General features: G+C 37.8%; 1 protein-coding gene across 1 annotated transcript in view; it reads left to right on the forward strand.

Annotated features, from left to right (window-relative positions):
- The window catches only part of Lama2 (laminin subunit alpha 2), a 586,091-nt gene that overhangs the window by 178,908 nt on the left and 382,213 nt on the right, over positions 1–24,970 (forward strand). Inside the window, exon 4 of the mRNA XM_050138074.1 lies at positions 5,298–5,540. Coding sequence (XP_049994031.1) covers positions 5,298–5,540 — 243 coding nt within the window. The remainder of the gene's footprint in view (positions 1–5,297; positions 5,541–24,970) is intronic.

Consider the following 24,970-nt stretch of genomic DNA (forward strand, 5'->3'; position numbering starts at 1 on the left):
CTCCTCCCACTCCCCTCCTACTCCCTCCATACACCCTCCCACCCTATCATCCTCCAATCCTAAGAGAGGGCAATGTACCCCACCCTGTGGAAAGTCCAAGGCCCTCCCTACTATATCTAGGTTGAACAAGGTATACATCTAAAGAGAGCAGTGATGGAAGAAGGTCATTGGTTAAGTAATAAAGAAACTGCTTGGCCTCATAAGTTAAAACATAGGTGGGAGGAGTAAGCAGAACAGAATGTTGGGAGGAAGAGGAAGTGAGCTCAGAGATGCCATGCTCCCCTCTCCCGGGCAGACGTGATAGCTCTGCTCTCTGAGCCAGACACCATGAAGCAAGCTGCCAGGTCAGACGTGCTGAATCTTTCCCAGTAAGACTGATGCTACACAGATTATTAGAAATGGGTTGATCGTGATATGAGAATTAGTCTGTAAGGGCTAGAGTTAATGGGCCAAGCAGTGTTTAAATAAATACAATTTGTGTGTTGTTATTTTGGGGCATAAGCTATCCAGGCGGCCGGGGTGCTGGGGACGCAGCCCCGCTGCTCCTACTACAACAGAACAGGATCCCAAGAAGCCAATACATGCGGTAGAGACAAATCCCAGTGTCACTATCAGTTTTCCCTCAGTCTGCCTCAATGTCAACCACATTCAGGGGGACTAGTTTGTACCCATGCTTGTTTACTCCCAGTCCAGTTGGAATTGGTGAGCTACCTTTAGCTCAGGCAAACTGTCTCAGTGAATGAACCCCTCATGGTCTGAATTCCTTGCTCATACTCTCACTTCTTCCACTCTTCAACTGGATCTTAGAAGCTCTCAGTCCAGTGTTCTGATGTAGGTCTTTGCCTCTGCTTCCATCTGTTGTTGGACAAAGTCTCTGGGATGATATTTAAGATAATCATCAGTCTGACTACAGGGTAAGGCCAGTTCTGACACCCTCTTGCTTAGGGTCTTATCTGGAGTCATCCTTATGGATTCCTGGGCATTTTTCTAGAACTAGGTTTCTTGCTAATACCATAATACCCTATCTTTCTGTAAAGCTTGTTGTGTTTTATAATTATCCTTGCACTGATAGATCCTTCTAAAGGACCCTTTTCTTCAATTACATACTAAATGAAATTGCTTTCTAAATACTCCAATTATTGGAGAAGGGATTTCTAGTTCAACACTGCATCAAATGAAGTAACTACATGATTGCCTGTTACATATGTGGATGAGAAGCAAGAGAAATAGGACACAGAAAGTTCTCTTGGTTACAGTAGCATTCCAGATATTTTGTGCCATTTAAAAAGTTATTTTGAATTTTTCCCAGGCACTACATTTTTTAAAATACCCTTCTACCAAAAACCAACCCCCCACACAATACAACCAGTCAACCAATCAAGCAACAAATAAACAAAAACCATTTGCATATCACATTGATATATTATGGTCATTGAAACCTAGAAGTCTCAGTAGTTGTTATAGTGGGATGTTTTCTTCCCTTGCTGCATACTGTAACAGATGGGACCTCTATTCATCTAGAATAAGGTATTAACATTACTGATTTCTAAGAGTCTTTCTATGTAAAACCCAAGAGACAGTTAATAAAAACAGCATAGAAAACATTAAAGAGCTATTCTGTTTGAGGCATTGAAAATGTGAAGTACTTAGAAAACTCTTAGAAATTTCCACATTCACTCTCTCAAGCCCTCAAAGAATGCTTCTATTCATTGTGTTTTTCAATAATGCTATTTACAACACTTTAAGAAGTTTATTCATAATAGTACATGCCAACAAATTTAATTAATGTTGCATGGGATGTAGAGGAATCCACAGAAAGCAGATGAAAGAGCAGAATTGTTTTGAAATGGCGCTCTTTTGATATTTTAAAAGGCAGTGACTGCTTTTCATGGCGCCTAATACTGGCTGTTATATTGAATTATAGAATGAGGCTCAGAGATACTTTGTTTAAAAAAGTTTTCATCTATTGTTTCAGAGCCAACACAGACGCTCTGGAAACATAAATCTATATCACAGCCCCAAGAGAAGTTGGCCTGTTCCACTATCTGCTTGCTGAGCTGCTTGCTAAACAAAGTTCCTTATCTATAACCTCAGTGTATCCTTATTTTTCTTATGGACTAACTGTGATCTCTAATATGTTCCATTATCTTTTGTTTCTGTATATCTCTAAAAAAATCTTTGCCCATTTTTTCCCCTGGAAGGAAAGATACCAACTTGAATCTATGTGCAGTAGATAGTCTTTCCCAAACAGTTCCCAGCATGTTGTGTTCATTACCTCGCTATTTCTTCATTGTGTTGTCTTGGGAAAAAATTACAAAGTGGAATATTAAAGAAGTTACTTGCTTTCCTTAGACCATCAAAGCTGATTAAGATAAGCAGCAGAGAAATGTATGTCTTGCTTCCTTCAAGTCATGCCTCCCAGTATGCCCTGGTGTTGACTGGGATTCAGGCTGTTGCAAACAGAGATGGCCAGAGCTGAAGGAAAAGCAGAAATCTGGATGTTTCAGTGATTTCCATGATTCAGCTACATGCCATAAATGCCAAATGATTACTGTCTCAAAATATTATCATAAAAATCACAGCATTTTTAAGGATGTAAAAGCCAAAGTCCTAGTTCCCTGAATCCTTAAAAATTAGCTGTTCCCTTTATTACCATTTTAAGGTCTGCCAAAGTTGCTTCAGGATTATAGCTAACTAAGAAAACACAATAGCTGTGCAGTAGAGAACTGCCCTCCTTTACATTCTGTACCAGGATCTATTGATGTATTCCTCAAGAAGGACTTCATTGACGTATTGGTGACTAGCATCTACTTAAATGGAGACAATTCCTTAAGGCCAACACCTAAAATTTCAGAAAAAGTAAATACTGTGGATAATGGAATCTGATCCACCCAGCTCATAGGAAGCCAGCAGTAACTATAGTCTCTACATTTGGGTTGAAGTAGAAGAATTACAAATTCTGGGCTATCCAATACCACTCAGAATAGAAGAAACTAGGACTGCAGATTCAGTTCCATGGTAATGTGTTCTCCAAGTGTGTGATAGGCTATGGGTCTAAGTTGACAACCACAAAATTCATAACAATAATCATTTTGTTGGAAAGTAGGACATCTGTGTTAATACAAGGAACATGAAGGATAATAGGATTAAGAAAGAGCCCTCATGACATACCTCTCCTTGATTCCTCATCCTTAAAGTAAGTGGCTTTAACATGGTATGAATAATTTTGTCTCAAATGTATAAGCATGTCCAAATATTTATATGTACATTCATAGATATGTATGTATCTAAAATTAAAGAAAGGTAAACTTGGGGGCTACAGAGATTATTCAGTGGTCAACACTCTTGTGTGCAATTGTGAAGAATGAGGTTTAAATCCCAAACACTCACCTAAAACCTGCATGAGCATGGTAGTCTAGCTGTAATTCCAGCCCTCTGATGGCAGATACAAGGAAATGTTAGGGCAAAATGGTTCACCAGATTAGCCATATTGACAAGCTCTGGGTTCAGTGAGAGATTCTGCCTCAATGAACATGGTAGAGAATGGTCAAGGAAAATCCCCAGCATCAGTGTTGGGCCTGTGCACACACACTCACACTCACACACACACACACACACACATAAATATGCACACATACACATGAGAAAAAATAAAACTCATAAATAATCTCTCTTATATGGCATTTAGGAGAGCAGAATGGCACAAGACCTTTCTGAACAGGTTAGACATCTTTGCTGCTTCTTATCTCATTCGGTTTAGTCTGTTGGCCTCAAGGAAAAGACAACATTTAAAATATTGGACAATAGTGACTAACAGAAGGAATTCACATTCTAACCTGCCGTTTCCCACACTTTGTCTAGCCAGCAAATACCAGCTCTAATTACAAATCATTTGAGGGATTGTGTGTTTTTCTCACTACCCACAGTTTGCCTACTTTTTAGGAAACATCTTACAGATAAGCTGTGACCTATATTGCCCCTTCTATATCAAGTTTTCATATTTTAAGATTTCTTATCTAAGAGTATACCACAGGTACTATAATGAATTCATGGAATTCAGTTTCTCTAGAACATTCCTTTTGGGATTCCCTCTATGACACAGAAGGATCTTTAATCACATTGCTGGAAAGACCTGTCACCTGGTTCATCCCCACTAGTGACCTCATCATCCAGTGACCTTTAAGCTGTCAAAATCCCTATATGGTATAGGATTTACCAGTCTAGAAATTATTATATTGTTTTATTGTTTCTTTTCATGGATTATCATTTCTATTCTAGAGAGATAGCATTTTATCTAGGTTGCATCTATATTTCTGTCTATGATAGTACACAAAACTGTCACTTTATAATATCTGAACATTATTCTTTGAGACATGCTTGCTGCCCTGCAAACAAACATTATCACAAACATTTAGCTTTCTCTCTACCCTCTCCTCCAAGTCATTAAATTGTATGCAGATTTGAAAAGGTTACTGCTTCCCCTGTCTTCTGCCCCTGAGTTTATTAGCAGTGGTGCCTCTTTCTTCCCTGATTTTTAGATATTTACTTCTCACAAAGAGAAAGCACAGAACCCCCCTCCATTTATTACGTTATAGTTTTAATCACTTGTTCACATGTCACTGGGAATTCTGCTCCATATTTTCTATGTGGGGATGCAGAGAAATCCACATTTATTGGTTATCCACTTCCAAGTACTTTTTCAGAGACTTTGTGTACATTATCCTATTTAATCCAGTGGTGTTTTGGGAATGTGCTTAATTCTTGATATTAATTCGTAGAAAAGGAAACTACAGAAATAATCTTCCTAGGTTTGCACAAATGCTGGACCTACAATTTGAGCACAGGAATATGTCCCTGAAGTGCTATGCTGTGTTTGATGTCAAGCAGCCTACAGTTTTTTGAGGATTAGGTGGATTTAAATAAACTTGTTTTTATTTTTAGTATATATTTTCTTGCCTCTAATATGAAGTGAGGAAATTGGAATGGAGTAAGTTTCTAGTGTTAATGCTGTAAGAGAACTTTAAAAACTAGGTGAAACAATACTAATGGGTTGTTAGAGAACTCAAGTCTAGTCTTAACTCATTGCCTTCAAAGTCATGAATGTTAAAATGAAATAGCTTGTCTCAGCAAGAAGGTATTAAATATGAGCATGCAATACTAAAATCACTTCTGCAGAGCACAATTGAGTTATAAAACAAAATCTGAGATGAACTCTTGGATACTGACCCTCTTTCTATTTGGCACAACTAAGAGAGAGCACTTTGGAACTCAGCTGTACCATTGTCACTCACCCTCAGGTGTTCCAGATTGCCTACGTGATCGTGAAAGCAGCCAACTCCCCTCGGCCTGGAAACTGGATTTTGGAACGTTCCCTGGATGACGTGGAGTACAAACCCTGGCAGTATCATGCAGTGACGGACACAGAGTGCCTGACCCTCTACAATATCTATCCCCGCACTGGGCCACCATCCTATGCAAAAGATGATGAGGTCATCTGCACTTCATTTTATTCCAAGATCCATCCTCTAGAAAATGGAGAGGTAAGATGGAGAAGCTGCACCGAGGCACATTGAATATGGTACAATAGCCCTCATCAGAGACATGCGCATAACAGTAATTAATGTCAGGAAGGTTTTAAATGGGATTTAGCAAAAATAGATTTAAACGTGTTATTAAATCAAGAAGAAAACCCAAGGTGATTAGAATGCTAACCGCCTTCCTGTGTCTCCTCTCTCCAATAAAAATCAGAGATGAGGAAATGGGTTGTAGTTAGGAAGCCAGAGATTAATTTTACATCCGAGGAGGTATTCCTCAGAATGGCAATTGTTAGTGACTAGGGAAAGACTGAAGACCCAAAGAAATTCCGCAGTATATACACACAGTCTGAGGTTAGAGACAAAAGAGGAAAATTGTAAAAAGCAAGCAAACCAAAACAAAACATAATCCATATAAAAAGAAATTATGTCATGTTTTATATGAATTTCTGCTGTCACCATGGAGAGCTGCAGTGTGATGTTATCGCTTTAGTGAAGCCTTCCTGAAAGTTTCTGTGCAGGTGCTTCGGCTCTCAATTATATGCAAGTATTCATAATTCAGGAGTGTTCAGTTGCCCTGTAATGTGTTTTCCTTTTTCTTTTCAGTTTTGGAGATAATATTCTAGATTTTATTCCTTAGTTTTAAGCCATGGATCCAAGTTATGACTTGCATTATGGTACTTGTGTGTTCTTGGTCCAATTGCTTAAATTCCCTGTGCCTCAGTTCCCCTTCCCATAAATTAGGGACACTAGAAATAGTTAAACGTTAGCTGGTGAGCATGATCAAGTGAGTTGTTGTAATGATAGCTTTTTTTTTTAACCATACCTTACGTATGCTTAGAATACTTTCATTAGCCCGGCTTGAACAAAGTCCATTTGACAACTGAGAGTTGAGTAGCATGCAATTTGATGACACGCTATTGAAAGTAAAGTCAGTGTGGATATGCGATAGTGGGAGACAGAGATGAGTGATTTGTAGACATGGGATGGGAGAGCACAATGCCCAACAACCAAGCATGCTGCAGAGTACTCATTGAGTACTTACTATTTCTTGGTGTGATAAGGATCTGGCGCAGAGCTGTAGCTAAGGCTATTGGACTTCACAGAATGGAATTGTCCTGCAAACTGCTAGCCTGGAAAAGATCCAGATTGAAATTGTAATTCTGTTGAACGCATATTTCAGCATCACAAAGTCCTAACAAAAACAATCTTATGCGGAATGCAGTCTGTACCCTATCAGCTACTCTCTCCCCAGTCCAGTATCTGAGGACCATGTCATCTTCTGCAAATACTTCCAGAAAAGCCACATTCCTATTCCATTATCCCCACCATAGTCAATCAAGATCGCCTCTAAATGCTTTGGGGGATGAAGTTCGGGTTTTCAAATGTCTGCCAGACTCCTTTTCGGCAATTTAATCCTACAAATTCAAAATATGACTCTTATTCTATCTCAAACTTCATGCCCCAAAACAACATCTGTGATGGAAAAACCCATTCCAAATGATGTTCCCATCAAATATCTCAATCTGAGAAATGAAAAGAAGTCAAATGCACTAAGTCAAACAGTTGTTCAAAGATATAGCTAATTCAAGGACAGTTCGTTTTAGAGAGAACAAAGTGTGGCATGCAGAAAAATATATGGACGTGAGTTGAATTTTATTATTCCTTTTTTCTCTTCCAGTTTTTACCTAGGACTAACAATTGTCTAATTCTTTACCATTTAAGATATGCTCCAACTCAGAAGTTGGTTGAGCAAAATAAAGTATACCTGGGTAGCTATGTAATGTATAGTTATGTGAGTAGCTCCTCCTTACACATTATAGATGGTTTTCTAACATTTAGATGAATTCAACTTCCAAAAGGAAACAAACGCCTTTCTTTTCTTGCTTGTTTTGTTTCTTTTCTAGTTATTTGGGGGTGGTTTATAGACACATTGTCATTTAAATATGTGACGTACTTTGAATATATCCCTCACTGTCTCACTACCACTGGCGACTAACCTCACATTTGTCTCATCAGTTTCCTTCAACTAGACAGCTCTATTTTCATGACATATATCTTAGGTATAATGTGATTTATCTCTGAAATCTAGGATCTACAGATCATACTCCTTTGTTTCTTCAACTGGCTGCCATCTTTATAGATGAGACAACATCCACTAAAAGGATAGAGGACCCTATCCCTAGAAGGACAATGGAAGGGGCAAAATTTATGTCCTTCTCCTAAGTTCCTAAGGACAAACCAAAGAACAGTTCCATCAAAGCTTACCCTGGGGGAACCAATGAGTTTATTGGACTTGAAGACCATGGATGAGGGCTTTCTTGCAGACGCATGGGAAAAGACTCTGTAGCAGCCATGCTGGAAAGTCTCACTCAACACTCAGGATGATTTTCCTATAGCTGCATAGACCAAGCCCCCTTTCAATTAACATCCCCATTCCATATATTCTATCATAGCACATCCTTTTGACACCAAGGCCACATACGGTTAATATAGAATTACATAAAATGGCCAAGAGGAGTAGCCAGGATCTCAAGTGAAGGTTTACTGCCCCCCTTCCCCACACAGTACCTCCTTCAAGGAAAATGGCAGTAGTCAAGAAGTCTAGGATGATAGTGGCTTGTAAACAGAAACAACTGGTCTAATGAAGATGACAGCTGTTTTGCTGGAAAGGCCATTCCTCCACAACACTACTCACTGAAAAAGACTAAGCAAAGGTAATCCAGATTTTCCTGTTATGCGCTTCCTCAAGTCTTTTTGACTCTTAACAGGAACAAAGCTGAAGTAAGAAAGAGACTTTCAAATACTCCCAACAGAATGATAGGATTTAAGAATAAGACAAGCCCAGTGATGGTGGCGCATGCCCTTTAATCCCATCACTCAGGAGGCAGAGGCAGGTGGATCTTGTGAGTTCAAGGCTAGCCTGGTCTACAGAGCAAGTTCCAGGACAGGCTCTAAAGCAACACAGAGAAACCCTGTGTTGGAAAGGGTTAAATAAATTAAATACCAGCTTCCCCTAGACTTTTCCCTCATTTTATGGAGTTCACTTTGTGGAACATGTGAGTTTCAAAAAGAAAATTGACCAAGAGAAGCAGACATGATTCTGTGAGTGCTTCTGCATGTATCGCTCCTTTTGGCCTTTCCTCTCCAATTCCAATTGAAAACAAATGAACACATATTTGTCACTTTGTGCCTTACATTTGTGTCTCTTATTTGAGAAGTCTATAACCTTTGTCTATTTCCTCTTTTGTGTATTTCTATAAATAGTATGATATACTTTTAATGTATTAAATTGTGCTCAGAGCTGAGTATAAACTATTGAAAGTGCTAACAGACTTTGTTTACAGTAATTTTCAATTTCTACAATTTCTCTGGTTCATTTCCAAATAGAAGTTTAGAGTTTCTAGGTTTCTCCTGGAATTTTATGTTTATTAAACATTTAATTTAGGGAGCTAGAGAGATGGGTCAGTGGTTAAGAGAACACAGTGTTCTTGAAGAGGAGCTGAGTTCAACTCTCAGCACTTGGGTCAGACTCACAGCTGTGTGTAACTCCAACTTCAGGGGATCTGATGCCATGGTGTCTATTCAAACCCACACTGACATGTACATAAACACACACATATTTAAAAATAAATAGAATATGAATTTAATAGTATAATTTGTGTTAAACCTATCAATATCGTGTCTTTATTTTTTAGAGTACAACGTTATACTTATTTGAAAATTTTGTCTAACAACACAATGCCTGGCCTTTGGGGATGTATTTTGTTGCCCAATCACTGTCTGGTTCATTTAAAGTTGTCTATATCCACACATACCTCATTACTTTGCAGAACAAAATTGTATTTGAAAAGTGTTTATGGAAATAATTGAAGACCTGGGCTATCATCTTCCTGTGAGGGTTTTCTGATGCCTCTACCCAGCCCACATAGCAATCTGGATGCTCTTTAAACAGTTTATGGATTTAAATTCCTGGGACACTGAGATGAATAAAGCCTTGGCAGAACCTGGTGACAGCTGCTCTAATTCCAGTTGCTCTCACTCCTGGGCATCCTGTCTTTGGTGTTCAAGCTAATAGACATGGAATCTACTAAGTCTCGAGCCCTTCAAACTTCAGGATCCAACTTTTAAAGCAGGGCCACCAAAGCATTTCTCAGTCTTCTCAGCTGTGTCTTTAGGACAAGAACATGCCCACAGGACGGAACTCATCACAATGTACCGGCACCTCTCTAGTAGTGCTCAAATGGTTTTAAACAGATGTCCTTGTGTATTTTATGTCATTTGGTTGGTTGGTGCTTGACATTGGAAATGTTTGTCTTGGTTATTTAACCCACCAGAAAGAGAATCAAAGTCATATATGAATTTTTAAATTTTGGAATTGTGTTACATTTACATAATTGTAAGATGCAGAGAATCATGATGTAGTTTTACATGATGCTGCTATAAGTAATGTCTTACATAATGCATTTGTCAAAGCAAAACAGTCAAACTTCATTAGTACAGCGTTATGAACCAAAGTCCTGACTTTATTCAGATATTGCTAATTTCTCCATTACTGTCTGTTTTTCTCTTTTGGGATTCAAATCAGTGCATAACATTGCATCCAGATTTGAATTCTCCTTCATAACATCTGATCTGTAATAGTTCTAAGAGATATTTTCAGACCTGTTGAAAAGGTATTTCATAGACTGTTATTCAGTTAGGACCTGCCTGATGTCTTATAATTAAATTGACCTGTTAGGTTTGAGGAAAGAATTCAATGGAAGAAGCAGCTGTCACTTGTACCTCATATTTAATTTTATGTACATCTTCTCTTTATTCATTCATAAGAATATGTTTTTAGATAACTTTTCATTTGGAACAACAGTGTCTATATGTTCACCACAATCTCAAATATGTGTTTTTGACTAAGCATAGAATGATCACTTTTATTCAGAACTTCATAATATCCTTTAAGTATAAAATGAAGTCATAATTAAGAAAAAAGATAATATTAAAGTTTATCAAGGAGAAAAGACATGATGAAATAAACATATCTTAATTATAATACACCTATATAATACTTTCCTTAGGTTTAAGAATAGAGTATGAATAAAATATCATTTTCTCATAACCAATGTCAAAGCCAATGATGTAGGTTATATTATTACTTGTTTGAAAACATTTGGAGACATGCCAAACCCTCAGGACATTCTAAAACATCATTTCAGGAAGATAATACACCATCATCAGGTTAAAAGATACCTAGGTTAATTCACCAGTAATCTAATAAAGGCCAGACCTTGAGTCTGACCTCCATGCCCAGGATTTGGTACCACCTTTGTTCAAGCCATCAATCCTGACTTCTAGCTTTTCTCTGGCCTTTATCGTCTTGGCTGCATCATGCCTGCCTGTTTATTTGGACTTTTTTGCTCCGGCTCCTGACTAACTACTTTCGCTGGTTTTTCTCAGCACACTCTACATGGCTTTCAAGAGATCAAGAAATGTTTACCATGTGGCTTTCCTGTGTGAGAACTCAGGGTTGCACTAAGTTCCCAAGATAACAAGGTTCAACTACTAGCAAGAAAGAGATTAACTCTGCATGCTGGGCTTGAATCCCAAGGGAGCAGCGAAACTCACTGAGAGCTGTGATAATGCTGGTGCATCAAGTATTAGGGCCTGGCATAGGAGGGAGATGGAGGACCACAGGGGGATAACCTGTGTGTTGTTACTCAGGCTGAAAACCACGGGAGGCATTGAAAAAAAAGTCTTTAGAGTTTAATTTTAGAAAAGTCATTTTGTATCATCAGTGCTGAGAGGACTCAGCAGGAATTTGCTTTCCTCTGGTCAGAAAGAATGATCTGGAATTTAGTAATAGGCATTGCAGGGTATGAAGCAGCAGACCACAGGGAGTCTCCATTAGTTTGTGAGTCCAGCCACAGGAGAGAGCTCTAATGGGCACCCATATGCAGACATGCCTCCCCACTGAGATGCAAAGACTCCCTCTACCATCCTACAGAGAGCACTGCAACTGTGGGAAAGCAGTTGCTCGAGAAACCACTGAGAACTGTCTATGTGGACGGCCACTTGCAGACAACACTGAAAAGTTGGATTCACTTGTAAATCTCATAAACCACTTCCTAAAGATTATTTTTTGGGGGGTTGGAGTATTGTACATTAAGTGCATATGAGAAGGACTTGGGAAGCATGTTTTAAACATGTGCTCCTGGTGCCTCGGATTCTGAAGTCTCTACTACCTTGCTGTTCATACAACTCCAGCTTCCGCAGTCCCTGGATAAGAACACCATAAAGGGTTACTTAAGGAAAGAAGTTGTAACTGAAGGAAGACAACAGCAGATAGTTCTCAGGAAATCTAATAAGAGGTAGTGACCAGAGTCTATGGGTGGTTTAGAGCTAGGTAAATAACTATACTGGGGTATTGATGGCTGAATAGGGGGAGGAAAGAGGAATTGTATTAACAGTGTTGAGGAAAATGCTCTGTATAGATGAAAAATCTTTAGAGATCCAGAAGTCAAAATTGTAATCAGCGTTTTTTTACGGATAAGCAATGTTTCCTGTCCTGTGGCTGGATTATTACTCTTAATTTATTTACATAGTAACTGAATATTCATGGTTTCCATGGTGATTTTGCCTCAAATTTCTCATAGCCAGACCTTTAAGTATTGACATATGATTTTCTTTCCTTATTACTACAAGCCTTCCCACCACACAGGAGTGCAACTTAATGGGACTTAGATTCCCTTTGAGTTTGCTTTTGAAATGTGGCAATCTCACATAAAAATCCCTGGAGGCACCATCATTAATTCTTGAAGACACTTCTTTTGGAAAATCATATTTATAGTTTTGATATTATTTTGATTTCTTATGTGACAGAATTTTATATAGTAAGACAGAATATTTTTCATTTTCTTTTCATCACCTGATATTATGCTGATCCTTAGAATTGAAAATTACTAGAGAAAGAAGACACAAATCCATCACATTAAAAACTGTTTCAGAAATTCTCCTTTGATGTAATATTGTCATTGATATAATATGATTTCATGTGTGAGCTTCTATGGATATGAGGAATTATCCCTTTTAAGTGATTCTTGGAATTGTTCCCTTGGGAAGAAGCAGGGAGACATTATCAATTCCTTTCTGTTGAAAACTAAGATTAAAGAAAATAATTATTTAAAATTTCCATATATCTCTCCCTGTACATAATTTTCACAATGACCAACTTTGATTAGTCAACAGCCTATAGCATGGAATGGCCACCTGGCCCTGAAGATTATGAAACCATATAAGAAACGTTTCCTCTCCAACTCTAATACAGAGAGCCCTTGAAATAATTTGTTTATAAAGTATTACACATATAAATAATATAAATAATTTATTTAAGGTATTTTTATTCATTGTGCTTCAGAATACACCTTTCTAATAAAGACAAAATTAGGAAGATTGCATTCTTCCTTTTTAATTTTAGTCCTTACACTTTTCCTTCATGTACACACATTAAGAATAGTGTACATAGTAAGTAGCAAGTGCTTTTTAAATTCATATAGTATCTTCACAAATAAAGGTAATCAGAGGAACCCACTGACAAGAGTTGATTCTTGGGAAGATAACACTAATATACAAGAGAGTAGTTATGGAATGGAATGTATCAGCACCTGCTGAAAAGTACAAACCTGTTGCAACCTGTGAGAAAGTAAGGAACTGTGGGAGGAGGCACACTGATGCTGAACGCTCTCGCTTGATGTGACTGACATAGCTCTGCCAGCAAGTAACAGTGGGACTTGCAGGGACAAGTTAACAACCAATATGTGTCTAGCATATTCTTATGGCCAGAGTGAAGGTCCTAATAGTTTGTAGCAATGATTCCATATAAACCTATAGCATGACAGATAATCCATGGTTACTATAGCCTATCCCCATCTTAGAAAGACTGTGCTGGATGGAGAGCAGGGAGCATCCAGAAGAAGGACCAGGTAGTACTGCTTTGTGGAGAGACTGTGTGGGGCTGTAAAACCATACTGAAGACATAAGTGAAGCAAGCAATCTTGTCTACATAGAGAATGAACTATGGATCTCTGCATCTGCTCCCATAAGCTACTATGGTGACAATTAAGGTAGTCAATCTGATTACAGGGAAAGGGCAGTTAAGGCGCCGCTCCACTATTGATTAGATTCTTAGCTGGGGAAGAGGGAAATGGGATTGGTATGTAAAATAAAAAAAGATTGTTTCAAAAAATAAAATAAAGAAAAAAAGAATGGACTGTAATGAAGAGAAGAGAAAAGAAGAGAAGAGAAGAGCAGAGAAGAGAAGAGAAGAGAAGAGAAGAGAAGAGAAGAGAAGAGAAGAGAAGAGGGTTTTAAGTGCTCTTGTGAGGTTAGCACAAAGCCAGGGAGATAATAATAGCTCTAGTACTTATAGCAGTTGACTTTTATGACATGTTATCCGATGGGTGTATAAATAGATACTCATGTATAGCAGGCTCATGCATTGTGCTTATATGTGAGGGAACCAGTATCATCTTTATACTACCAGTGGATTTTTTTATTATAAGCACATATTTATAATAAAGTGTAATGTATGAATAGGCAGGGCAAGAGCAACAACCCTAAACAATAAAATAGAGCAATTATAACAGCATGCTGTATTACAATCGCTAACATCATGGTTTCTGTGTCTTGGGTCATTATTGATTTACAGTAAGGACACATTGAATATAAGCTCAGTGAACACAACCACACTGACTTTCAAAGAGATGTTTCCTTAGTGACTATGGGGCAAGAACACAAACAGTGTGATACCAGGATGGAAAAGGGTTGTATGAAGTCTTATCACACCAATGGTGACTAACATCAACACACAATTTGAAATTTATGAATTGCTTCTGAGATTTTTGATGTAAAGTTTCTGGACTATTGTTTCAAATTGCCATGGAAAGCAAAATATAGATAAATGAATCTACTTTCTTTACAACTGAGAAGAAAGTGACATTGAGAAGGTGAGTAACTTTTCCAGGGTTCATAGCAACCACATAAATTTGGGATCTGATTTGATTATATGAATTTTTCTGTGTGTTGAGTTTTCTGAAATATGTGCTGGGAGTCCCAACCCTCTGACAGCCCCTTTCTTTGTATGTGATCATGTTTAGGTCTGACTTTCACTGCAGTGCATTTTTGATTCTGAGTTCTCATTCATCTTGTAACATTTAAAATAACTTTAAATTGCTGAGCAAACAGGCCATTGATGTAATGACAGGATTTTGTTGGAGGAGGCCACTTGTTTCATTCCCAGCTGCTCAGCCCTGAAATAATCAAACAGAAACTATATTATTTAAAAGACTTCTTAACCCATTAGCTCTAGCTTCTTATTGGCTAACTCTTACATATTAATTCAACCCATTTATAGTAATCTGTGTATTGCTACATGGCTGTGACTTGCCAACTAAAGTTCTGGGGTCTATCTCTGGTGGGGCTACATGGCTTCTTCTTGACTCTGCCCTCTTCCTCCCAGCATTCAGTTTAGTTTTCCCTGCCTATCTATATTCTGCCCCATCAACAGGTCAAAGATAGTTTCTTTATTTACCAAAGGTATTCACAGCATAAGGAGGGGAATCCTACATCAGGTCTTATATGGTTTGGTGGGCCTCATCAGTTCTATTTAACATTACCAAAAAAGTCTGATAGGCTTCCAGTTAAAATGTGAATCCCCCCCAAAAAAAACAAACAAAGAAAGTTAGTAGATGAATTAGCATCTTTATCATCAGGGTTATTAGCAGTAACCCTTTCGGTGGATTTGCTTTGTGGGTTTTAAAGTACTTAGTCATATATTTTTCTGTGGAGCCTCATCAAATCACTGGAGACATTTGAAGCTCATATTTTAGTATTTTCACTTTAGAGCTAGAGGCTAAGGAAGGTGTTTGAGGTCATGCAGTGACTTAAGTTCAACATTAATATCCGGTCCAGATCTTCTGATAGTGAATTCCATAAACAAAACCCCCAGGTCCAATCAGCCATTTTCTAAATGTGTGTGTCTATTGGTTCCAAGGGCTTGTGTAACACTGTATGGATAGTTAAGTGACAGCCAACTGTGTCTGTTGGGGAAATCAGAAGGTGTGTCCATGTCCATTAATCAGTCTCACACAGGAAAGATAATGCAGTATTATCTTTATTGCCAAAGTATTGTTGAAAATACACAAAGGAACTTGAAGTTATTAAAATAAGCTCTGCTCCATAGGGAAACTGTTTTGACACTCAGGCTGTTATCAAAAGTCCTTGAGACAAATAACCCAGGAGCAGAATGGTTATGATTACACTTTATAAGCTAGCATAGAAAGATACCAGGAGCTACTACAGCAGGCCCCCTACTGAGAGTTGAACTGGTACAGAAAGAAAATTCTGCTGCAGAGCATTCTGGCCTGAGGACCTGTATCATTTTTGCACCCTACCAGACTAACTGCAACCAAATATTTTTACTGAAAATATATGAACTAATAGCTTTGCTGAATTCTGCTACCTGGGGAGTATATAAGACACAGAGTTTACATTCCCCTGATGGGAAGCAAAAGTCCCGAGAGCTGTTTTTTGAAAAAGAATGACAAACCTGGTAAGACAGCGACTTAGGGAATCACATTTTCCTCCTGCAAATCTGCTCTTAAGCTTCGTTCGGCAGGAATTAATTATTTTCCTATTCTACTGATAAGTGCTTCTAAACCCAGCCCCATTGTTAGGTTCAGTCACATGAAATTGCCAATATTCGACTATTTTTAGCCAACAAAATGCAGTTTCATATAATTTAAACTACTGTATGCAAAAGCCTGAATAGGCATATGTGTAGAAATTTAAACTATCCTAAATATAGCCTAATTGTAGGCAATGTTTTCACTGACATTATCGAAAGGATATCAAATTCTCTGCTGAAACAATAATTTGTAATAACCTAGGATAGATACTTTATGAAACTCTTTTAATGGCTGAATTAGTGATATGGTAATAATAAGCTCAAGAAAGTTATATCAGATGTGTTTTTAATTTTATGGGGAGGGGCAGAGGAGGACAGACAATGGCATTTCCATAGGCTTAATCAGCTTTTTTCAGATGTTGTGGATAGCTGATGGATGTTGGCACAATACCAGCTACAGGCAATGAGTTTAGGCTCTTGTTTAGCCTTATGTACTGGAACGTGTGAATCTGCATATCTACACTTCTAGAATGTTGCAGTTCCCTTATCTGTAACAAGATCACATGCATAGACATTCAAATACTAGGATTGACAGCTGCCATCTTTGAATCAGCATTTCATCTATTTTTAAAACCTGATAGCCCCTTACAGCGACAATCCACTATTCTCAAGACATATTACCTTATTGTAAGATTATTGGTGAAAACTCTCAGATACTGTCAAGAAAAGTGTCTTTGCTTTTTGGAAAAGAAAAATCATAGCAGTGGTTTAATTTTGCTGTCTTTCTTATCACCATATTATTTCTGTGGATGAAAAGCCTTTTGCTTTTCATTCCTACAATTTGTTATGTTGTACTCAGTTATCTCATAGCAAGATAAAGTTTCATGTTGAATTAGCTGTGGGAGAGCAGCTTACATTTTTATCACTTCTAAGCAAATGTTTTACTCAAAAGATAGGACACCAAAAATGTGGCTTGAATACAGCTTTAGTTCATCCAAAAGCGGCTTGCCATTGTAAAATTAATCACGAGTTTATATAGCGTGAGTAGGAGTTGGTACTTTATTTTTCCATTTAGCAAATACTGAGAAGCATCCGCAGGACAAACACTGTCTTGGGTACAGAGATTAAAGTGTGTTATATTTAGAATCTTAATATAAGACACGAGATGCAGCAGAGAAATCATCTCAGAGTTTGGGAGATGGTGGCAAAGATATTTCAGGCACTGAAAGACATAAGAGAGAAATACAGGGAGGAAGGGAGGAAGGGAGGGAGGGACCGAGAGAGGGAGAGAGAGGTATGAATGAATGAATGAATGAATGAATGGGAATGGCAGGGACCTGTTTGGGAAACTGAGTGGTTGAGTGGTGGGGGTGGTCTGTGTCCTTAGGAATTGCTTTGACTCACCATGATTATATCAGCTTCTGAATCACTGGATAAATGATTAAAGTTAATCTCTGTACTGATCTATAAAACAACCCAAGAGTGAGAAAACTCAGGTTTTCAACTTACTCTTAGAGGAAAGTAATAAAAGAAAAAAAAGCCATCCACTTTGCCAAAACATATACAGATTTGGGGAGAAATTCTTCCTCATGCAATGGTCCCAGTTAAGTTATTGTTGAAATAGAAGTGGGAATGGTTATGAGTACAAGGGCCAAAGCATTGTCTCTTGCTTTGCCTTTATTTTCATGGGGTGCTCACAAAATGTGGGATGTGCTCTTCATGGTGAAGAACTTCATCACTAGAAGGCCAATGCTTTAGAACCCTCTCTTTCCTTTGGTGATTTGATAATCCTTACCATTAATTGATAGCCTTTTAATAATTCCTCAAACAAGCTTATTTGACTCATAAGTTACTGTCAAAGATAAGCTCATACAGTTGTTTGAAAAGGGGCATAGTCTCCTTCCCAGGGTTCCATGCTAAGAAAGTCATATGTATTTCTCTTAATGGTGGGTACATAAAAGGGTTAGAGAAGCAAGGAACCCAGACATGGAGAGAAAGGTCATCAACAGAGCATTTAGATTTGTGTTCACGTGTATACTGTAGTACCTGGAGTTGTGAGGTTCTCTAGGTACTAATTCCATTCACCAAGCTAAACTACTGAATCCCAGCTTTTTATGTGGGCCACTTAAATCCAATAACACCACGGACAGTGATGTTGCAGTCAATCACAGCATAAGCCATGATTGATTAATAAGAACATAGGAGATCTGAAAAATTCTTAATACCTTGTGACATTGTGGATGACATAACATCCTTACATAACACTTTAGTCATGCCTGTGGTATTGCTGCTATGAGTAGACCTACTATGCTGCCAATTGTACAAATGCAAAATGCATTCTATGATAAAACAATGTACTCAGTGTTAATAATAGGCGACCACTTCTGTTTATGTGTTTGTCATGCTTATCAGCATTACCTTAAGGTATACTTTTTCTAGTTATTAAATAATAGAGTTAATTGATCAAAAATATCCCATGCTTCATGTATTTGTGCTTTCTGTTTCTCCCAATATTTTCTGTTTGATTTTATCATTGAATCTGAACAAATATGTTGTTTCATTCCTCAAACACACACTCCACTCACAAACAACCCCATATACAAAGATACCATCTCTACATATACAAACAGTACACAACATAAATATAGAGTGGCTATCTAATAGTGGGTAATAGAGTAAATACTTGTGAGTTATTACTATTGGTAATTTATATTATATTAGTATAGTTGATACAAGTTCAAATTATATATTTATTTTTGTTTACTTTATTTGTATACCTATGAGAAGTTATTCTGTCAGATTGTATATATGCATGTTTTTACCTCTGTTTAGGACATTTTGTATATTTATATAACTTTTAGGATATACTTTCATTTTGCACTATCTATTACTCCTACCTCTGATCAAGATACTTACATATTGTTTACATTTTGAGGTCATTGTCCTCCTTTGTTGCACATTTGTTTACAGATTATTTAATATCCTGACATGAAATTTTAGTTTTTAAGTTATATAGATATTAAATGCTATAGGTCAATACTTATTATACTAGGCCTTAGTCAAAGTTAGTTGCTGCAGCATTGTAAAATGAGACATTGAGTGATTGCTGAGGTAGCTAATTGTCTCCGTCATATATTGCTCACTTTGGAAGCTGCTTGATTGTACTTCCTGCCTGCTCAAGTAATATTATCACCCTTCTCAGACCTTTGATGGGGTTGAAGATTAGATAGTAGTAGTTACTGTATTCTTATGATCTAGCCAAGCCATTTCTTATACAAGACCTAGACTCCATTGGATAGAATGTTTATTAAAACATTTAGCGTATGTTCCTTGATTAGTAATGTTTATGCTGGTTGTATTTCTAATTATACTTGATACCAGCCCACTTGGGTGTGGTCTCTGATAGTCTAAAGGGAGTTGTAAAGTGTGAGCCCCTCTCTTGCTTCCATCTCCACTTCTGGCTGCTAGACTTTGTTCCTGTTTGCACAGGGGACTGTTATCTAAGACAGTGATCCGTAAGTTTTCTCCTTAAATAAATAACCCTTTATTATTCATAATTGTGAACTGGTATGGGATTGTTTTGTGACTTCCATCATCAGATATCCCGTGCAGATTTGTGGCAGTCAGGGCTATAATGGCCATACAGTTGTGACATCATCTACAAATGCAGTTCTTTATGCATGTCTCCATGTTAAGTAAAAATGATTGCAAAGTAAAACAACAATAATAAGAATTCTTCTGTGCTAATAGAAAGAGGATCTACTGTGGACAGAGAAATTTAAATTAAGACAAAACCAAACAGGAAACATTACCTGCAACAACATGAAATTTTTCTGTGCTTATTCCTGACAGAATCCCTGCCTAAGTTTGACAAGGCCCTCTGATATCTTTGAGAGACCACCTAGGAGGAGTTAGGAATGTCAGCTACCCTTGGATGTCCTCCAGCTAAAGCACACATGCAGACATGGGAGAAAAATTGTTCCAGACATTTTATTCCTATCCTAACACTGATGGTCCCTGTCCTTTTTAAAAATAGCATGAATAATTTTCAGCCAGATGATATTTCTATCAGCAAAAGAAACAAAAATTGAATGGGAAGCAGGAAGTCAGAACTCCCCATTTAACAACGTTTGTTTTGACACAGAGGAAACAACATTTCCAGGTCCTTTAAAACCCCAAAAATGTAAGTGTATCAAATCATGATTAATAGGATATTTGTATTTCCTAAATCAAAGGACTTGTATGTAATAAGGTAGATGTAAACTAGGGTTAAATGGATATAAAAATTAAGAGCATCAGGAATAATAAGTATGACATATGCCAAACCAAACAACACACAGATATTCTGGTCTGGAAGAAATACTGTGAGTTATTTTGAAAATCAAGGCCTGTATAACTCTGTCCAAAGCTCACAACTGTGAAAGGGGAAGTAAACAAGTCCTATGGGAAGGCTGCATGGTCAAGGACAGCGGAAGACTCACAACTAAATGAACTTCTTGGATCCCATTGGTATCTTTATAACTCATACAATTCCCCAAGGCTGAACTATGAAAGACATTTGTGGGGGATAGGAACATGAGTCATTTTTGTTTGTTTGTTCATTTGGCTTTAAATCAGATACCACATTAACTTTATGCATTTGCTTTATAAGCCTATCCCTATAGTCTCCATGCAGCCATTGTCTTTCAGTGGGCCGACAGGTGTTTGGTAGTCATCTCTGTTTAGGAGTCCCTGTCGGCAGCTGTTGAGTTCCATGACCAAGGGAACCATGGTGCACTCCTGCATTCACTGTCCCTTTCTTCAGGTTACATGTTACAGAAAGTCATGTCTAAGGTCTCCTGTGAAGACCATCGTCTTTGCATGGGAGTAGAAGGTGGTATCTGATTTATGAATTAGACGTTCATGACCAGTAAACCAGCTAGCCTTCAAGTTTCCATTAAATTGATGACAGTAGGAAAACATTAGACTGCTGAAATATCTGTGAATGTGCTCCACGTACCTGCTGAAGCTCTACCACAAACCCAGTGACAAAGTGCTGAACTTTCCTTCTGAATACAAATCTAGGATTCACATAAGAGTCAGGCAAGCATTATTTGCATGACATTTTTTTTATGTCCCTCATGTACCTAAGAGATTCCGCAATTAATTCAGGAAAAAAAAAAAAAAACAAACACACTGCAGTAAATGTGCTACAGTAGATCCCAGAATATTATCCTGGAAATGGCATTATTTTTTTCCACCTAGGAAACACTTAATGTGGCAATATTATCATGGCCTTTAGAAGAGATCTGTCCAAATGCATGCACTAGATATAATAATCATTTTTTCTGCAGCTGAATGCTTGCTCCCCTAACCAAACTGCTATCTCCCCTTTTGTTTGTCTTTTGAAATTGTTTCTCTGTTTGGTTTTCTTTTGTCAAGGGCCTTCTGGATGATCATTTTGTAACATCTGGATAGTTTCACATGAACATCTGGAATGGAATTTTTTGAACTGTCTGTCGCATGCAGACTACTTCTTGAAGAAGTGTATTTTCCCAGCTGTTGTCAAGGCATGGTTATGCGACTGTACAGCCTATAGAATATAGGAAGCACAAACTATGTTTTATCTGAAGCCCCATGAGTCTCTTTTCCTTCCTGTTGTCTTTTGCCCTGGAATAAATGGTTAAGATATGAGCAACAGGAACGAGTATGAACAGTCACAGGTGGTGTCCATGAGCTAGCAGACTTTGAAATCAGGCAGGTTTGGTTGCTGGGTCTGGCAGATAGTAATTCTGTAACCTTGACCAATTTTCTAAAGGTCAGTGTCTTTCCTTCAAGATTTGAAGTATGAATAAAAGTCTACCAGGCTAGATGTATTAAATGAGACGATTTAAACAATATATCTGGCTCAAAGTACAGATTCAACAAATAGCATCTGTTGTATTTATCAGAGTGTGCTACAGAACACAACTTAAGATTTCTTCTTTTCCTGGCCGCCAGTGGATTTTATGCATGTCATTTGTAGTTTGGTATTTGCATATGGTTTTTAAAAGTACTTTTTTGTGATTTTTCAATTGAATGTTCTCTGCTGAAATATTGCTCTTTATGTGGGAGAAAATGAAGGAATTCAACTGTTTTTGTTTGTTATAGGGGAGTTGGATGATTCCAAAGCTTCTTCAGTTTAGAATAGGAGGTGTCTTCACAGTGGAGAGTGTGTCTGGGCATTATGTCCCACCCTCAGATAAGGGAGGAGCTACAGATAGCTGGTGGGAAAAAGAAGGCAATTTTCCTTAAGAGTTTATCCCTACAGTCAAACTCCGATGGAAGGGCCACACACACATTCAAGAATATATGCCTTAGCAATTGGGCTTAAAAGTAAAAACAGGGCACAAAGTTATGTGGGTAGTAAACAGAGCATGTCTGGGAATTGGGAAAAGGGGAGTAAACATGAGCAATTAAATAGATTGTACAAAATTCTGACATAACTAATTTGAAAAAAAATCTCTCAACTACAAAACGAGAAGCCTCATTCTTGATTTTCAGACTGCAAAGTGATTTCCCCTCCCACTCCCACATCATGAGTTAGCATAGTTTAGGAAAATCATCTTTATTTTGTTTTTGTGGCAGGGTTTCTCTCTATAACAGCTCTAAGGAAAATGACCTTAATTTAGAAAATTTCATACGTGTATTCGAAATAGAATGATTTTCTTCAATGAATTTGTTTATTCTCATACTTTCTGTGCTAGTTGGAAAGAAAAAGGACTCCAAAGGGGGTGACACTACTAGGAGGTGTGGCCTTGTTAGAGGAAGTGCGTCACTTTGGAGGTTGGCTTTGAAAGCTCTCTCTCAAGCTTAACTTAGTGTGACAGTCAGTTGACTTCCTGCTGACTTCTGGTGAAGACACAGCACTCTCAGCTCCAGTGCCGTGTCTGCCTGAACACTGTCGTGCTCCCTGTCATGAAACCTCTAAACACTAAGGAAGCCACCCCAATTAAACGTCATGGCCATGCTGTCTCTTCACAGCAATGAAAACCTAAGCTACCCCTCCCCCCCTAACACAACTCAGCATCTGAGCATGCTTTGGGTTCCATTCTCCTGATGCTTACAAGAATCTGTTCTCAAGTCAGGTGGACAAGCTACTAAAGAAGGGCAAAATCAATAAGTTTGTTAGAGTAAAAACATAGACCTCCATATACCTCGACTTAGTAAAAACATGGAGTGACATAAAGCAAAATGCAACATTGATGCAACAAAAGAGTAAAAACATAACTAAAACATTCAAAATGCAGATTGGCTGTTCATCTAGGGAGAATTGGCTATTTCAGTGGAACCATGAATATAGAATTTTAGCGAAAAAAGGAAAAATGTTAAGTTATATTATTTCCTTATGTGATAAAACAGTGTGAGAGTATATGTGTGTGTGTGTGTGTGTGTTTGTGTGTGAGAGAGGGGGGGAGAGGAAGGGAGAGAGATAGAGAAAGTCCAACCTTTTAAGACAAAACACTTTTAAGTGTTTTCCTGGCAATGCATTCTCAAAACAAATTTCAAATTTCAATGAAGTACTTTTGTGAAGACTTCAAGAAGCTAAAAGTACAAGGTTGTCAACACAGTGAGAAAAGAAAAAAACCTAAGCCTTCATTTCTACCTCAAATAAGCAGAAGATATAAACACAGTTGTCATCCATTAGTAGTCCATATGTCTCTAAAGAACTTGATAATGAGTGAGTTTCATTCTCTGACATACTATAATAATTTTACCTTAAAGAGCCCTGAAGATGGAGAATGTGCATTTTTTTTGTTACTCTCGAGTGTCAATTGTATAGGCAAATTCTAATGGTAGCACTACCCAATATGAGCTGAACACTAACCCTCTTCTTTAGGGTAGTCTTCAGTGTGAGTCCATATAGGATGCATTCCTACTCAAATGGACAGTAGACTGACTGCCACATACAACCATATTTTAAGACTTCCTGTCATTAGAACCTTGTGATACAAGCAGACATTGACCTCTTGCCAATGTTCCCTTGAACAATAATAGCTAATATCTTTTGCTTGTCACATTCTATGGTCTATTTTAAGGGTTTAGCAACAATATCCCATATAGTGGACACTATTATTATTTCCCATTTATGAGTATGGAAATAGATTAGAACAATCAACTTGCCAAAGATTATGTGCCTTACTTATGATAAGCTGAGGTATGAACCCAGGCTGATGTAATAAATGTTGTCCTTAGTCACAATCATGAGAATGCCCTCAAATTGTCTATGAATTTGCATAAGCCCATAGATACCAGAAGGTAGACACTATAGAGTCATTTGGGTAAGAAGGCACGAGGAGGGGACATAACATGAACAATAATAAACTAATGCTAATTATATGTAGCTGATGTAGCCAGGAAAGAACATTAATGTGACTCTCTGCCAAGTGTCTTGAAATGAACAGAATACCATCATAGTTCCTAGAATACGATTAAGAGAATTTAAAACAGTATAAAATGGCAGAGTAAGCAACTAGTATGATTCTTAGCATCAGGTTAAAATGAATGCTCATCTTTTGAAGGTGATTGTGGACCAACAAGAACTTGATTCAAAATTTGATTTCTATTTATCTTTTGGAAGAGGGGGAATGGGGAGCATGCCCATAGCAGAGTGTACATGTGGAAATTAGAGGACAACTTATAGAATTGGTGCCCTTCTTCTAGCATGTGGGTCCTGGGTACAGAACCCAGGTCTTCAGGATTGGTGGCAAGCACCTTTACTTACTGAGTCATCTCCTATTCT

Source organism: Alexandromys fortis, unplaced genomic scaffold (assembly GCF_014885135.2).
Source record: "Alexandromys fortis isolate MF-2015 unplaced genomic scaffold, M_Fortis_MF-2015_v1.1 scaffold_14, whole genome shotgun sequence".
In the NCBI taxonomy this organism is placed as follows: Eukaryota; Metazoa; Chordata; class Mammalia; order Rodentia; family Cricetidae; genus Alexandromys; species Alexandromys fortis.